General features: G+C 42.5%; 1 protein-coding gene across 1 annotated transcript; it reads right to left on the bottom strand.

Moving 5' to 3' along the window:
* Positions 1-260: 260 nt before the first annotated feature.
* Positions 261-2,222, bottom strand: LOC121192903 (ammonium transporter Rh type B-like). Its single transcript, XM_041054897.1, has one exon. The coding sequence runs from the start codon at positions 2,194-2,196 to the stop codon at positions 772-774; it is 1,425 nt and encodes a 474-aa protein (XP_040910831.1). The 5' UTR covers positions 2,197-2,222; the 3' UTR covers positions 261-771.
* Between the last annotated feature and the right edge of the window lie 465 nt (positions 2,223-2,687).

Consider the following 2,687-nt stretch of genomic DNA (forward strand, 5'->3'; position numbering starts at 1 on the left):
TTTAGGTGTCCTTACTGCATTACTCTCTCTTGTATTATCCTTCATATTTCATTACTATTTTTTGCTGTCATCTGTCTTTACCTTATGTAGAGTATAAGTTTCATTTCTCTGGACTAATAGTGCGAACAGTTGATGATTCATTATATTCCTTGTCAGTTTCATGCTAATACTTCTTTGATACAGAGATCTGAGCCCTGTACATGTATTTTTATGTTATTGTACTGAATTATGGACATAAGTACAAAAAAATATACACAGCTTAAAAAGAGTTTATTTCACATCACAAACCTGTGACATTTTGGCTGACAGAACTGGAATCTAATTTCTTCTCAATTTCCTTTATTATTTGCATGTAGCACAATAAATAACACCTCCACTGGCAGTACTAGACAGTGTTGGACAGTCCAAGAAGAGTTTGATCAAGGGCAACTGGGTGGGTAGTCCCAAGTATTTAACCTCTGTGGGGTCGTTATCAAGGCCGTTGGTGTCACTTAGTTTGTTTGTAATCCTGGCTGTTGTAACAGTGGTTGGTAGAGTCATTGGAGTCACCTGAGGTCAAGTGTGAACTCTTCATTATCTATAATCACCTGTGCAACTTATTTACAATGTAATGGAATCCATTACATTGTAAATAATTAAATAAAAACATTTAATTAAAAGTCACTATAATTGCTGAGTGTTGGCAGATTACATTAAATATAAAGACAAATACAGGCTTATTTACACTCTCCTCTTTAGTCAGACTCACTGACAATACTTGGCAGTTGTATGTCAGGCAGCAGAATCCTCAGTTGCAGTTGTGTCACTGAGTTTAAGTGGTGCATCGTAGTCAGGAGGAACATCAAAAAACGGCTCATCGTCGAAACAGAAATCATCAGATGGTGGTGCAAGGTATGGCGATTTTAAGACAAAGCCTGTGATGATGCCTCCCAGTGCCGACGCTCCTATGGTGGAGAACACAGCTGCTACCTGGAAGAGAGCCTGTTCCTTGGCAGTCCTCCCCAGACCTGGCTGCAAACCAGGTATCAACATCTGGAGCTCTTGCAGTTTAGGGTCCCCTTCCACTGGTGCTCTGTGTGTGAAGATTTCATACAAACTGGGGCCATAAACCTCTTCATCAGCCATCAGTATAGCACATATCCCTGCAGCACAGGCTATAAGTCCTGTTAGACCATGCAAGTTATGTATTCCGCATTGATCCTGGATCCTGAACTGCCGTGCTAAGAATGGGCTCAGGTATTTGTAACCTAGCATACATGCAGTGCAGCCCATTATACCCAGAGTATATGCAGCTGCAGGTGATATCATCATATCCACAGATGCCCCGACTGTCACACCTCCAGCCAGGGTAACATTCTGAATATCAGCCATGGTGAGCTTACCGTTTTTGTTCAGCATTGCAGAGAGGGCGAAGGCAGTGAGTGTGGAGGCGCTGAGGCTGATGAAGGTATGGAGGATGGCTCTGTGCTGGTCATCTCCTTTCAGAGTTAATGCTGAGTTGAAGGAGGGCCAGAACACCCAGAGGAACAAGGTCCCCATCACAGACAGGATGTCAGACTGGTAGCTAGTGTTTTCCTTTGAATGGCCTTCATTTAGGTGAGGCCTGTACAGCACAAAGGTGACCCCCAAGCCAAAATAACAGGCAAATAGGTGAATGAGAATAGATCCTCCTGCATCATTGATCTTCAGATACTTCAGCACGGCCCACTCTGTGACTGAAAACACTGGCACTTCCAGCAGAGCCATGACCAGCAGCTGCAACGGACTGGTCTTCCCCAGAACTGCCCCAAAAGATATCAACACCACAGCACAGGCAAACTCTGCATTTATGAGGTTGATCACTCCAAGCTGTATCTTACCATCATGGCTGAACTGGAAGTACCCCTGCACAAGAATGGCCCACTGGATTGCAAAAGTAGCTGTGAGGAAGTTAAAAACCATTCCCCCAAAGCCATACAGTCGAAAAAATGCCAGGAGGCATCCAAAGCCAATGAATATCATGACCTGTATGTCCGTAAAAAAAGGATAGTCTTTGTATACTGCATTGTCCATGGGGTTAGTCTGGTTGGTCTGAAATCTGGCATCAGCATGCTCATCGTAGGTGACAAAGGCAGCATACAGGGCAACAATAACCACCTCAATGACAAATACAAACACAGGTAACTTCATGCGAAGGTTGGTCGATTGTGTCTTCATCCTGACGGCTCTTTGGAGCAAATGACAGTCATTTCTTTTGCAGCCTGGATTATCTCTGTTTAGATAAGACAGGTCAAAGGCATTGGTCAAGCCTGCTCTCTCAAACAAACACAAGCAATATTCCCCTCAGAGAGAAGTACTACTGCTTGGACTTTGACCATGTAATAAGACAAGCAACAGTTCTGATACATCAGCGTTTTTGTGATTATTTAACAGCACAATTCAGCTTTCACATGGCATCTATAAGTTCACAATAACTTGCCCCATAAAGTACATTTGCACTTGACATGAGAATTATCATGAGATAGTGATAACATAATTAATGCATTCACCACAAACGAGTGTCCTCTAACAAACTTTAGTATGCTTAGATTAAAAATAGGCATTAAAAGGATTTAATTCATCTCTTAAATAACCAGTGCCAGAACCATGCTTTAACTGGCATTTCTCTATCAGTGCAGTTCAGCATGTTTTGCTCAGATCAATCACTT

This window comes from Toxotes jaculatrix, chromosome 2 (assembly GCF_017976425.1).
Source record: "Toxotes jaculatrix isolate fToxJac2 chromosome 2, fToxJac2.pri, whole genome shotgun sequence".
Classification (NCBI taxonomy): domain Eukaryota; kingdom Metazoa; phylum Chordata; class Actinopteri; family Toxotidae; genus Toxotes; species Toxotes jaculatrix.

Bases quoted from the DNA above. Each gene is read 5' to 3' on its own strand.
- LOC121192903 (XM_041054897.1), bottom strand. From the start codon at position 2,196: ATGAAGACACAATCGACCAACCTTCGCATGAAGTTACCTGTGTTTGTA.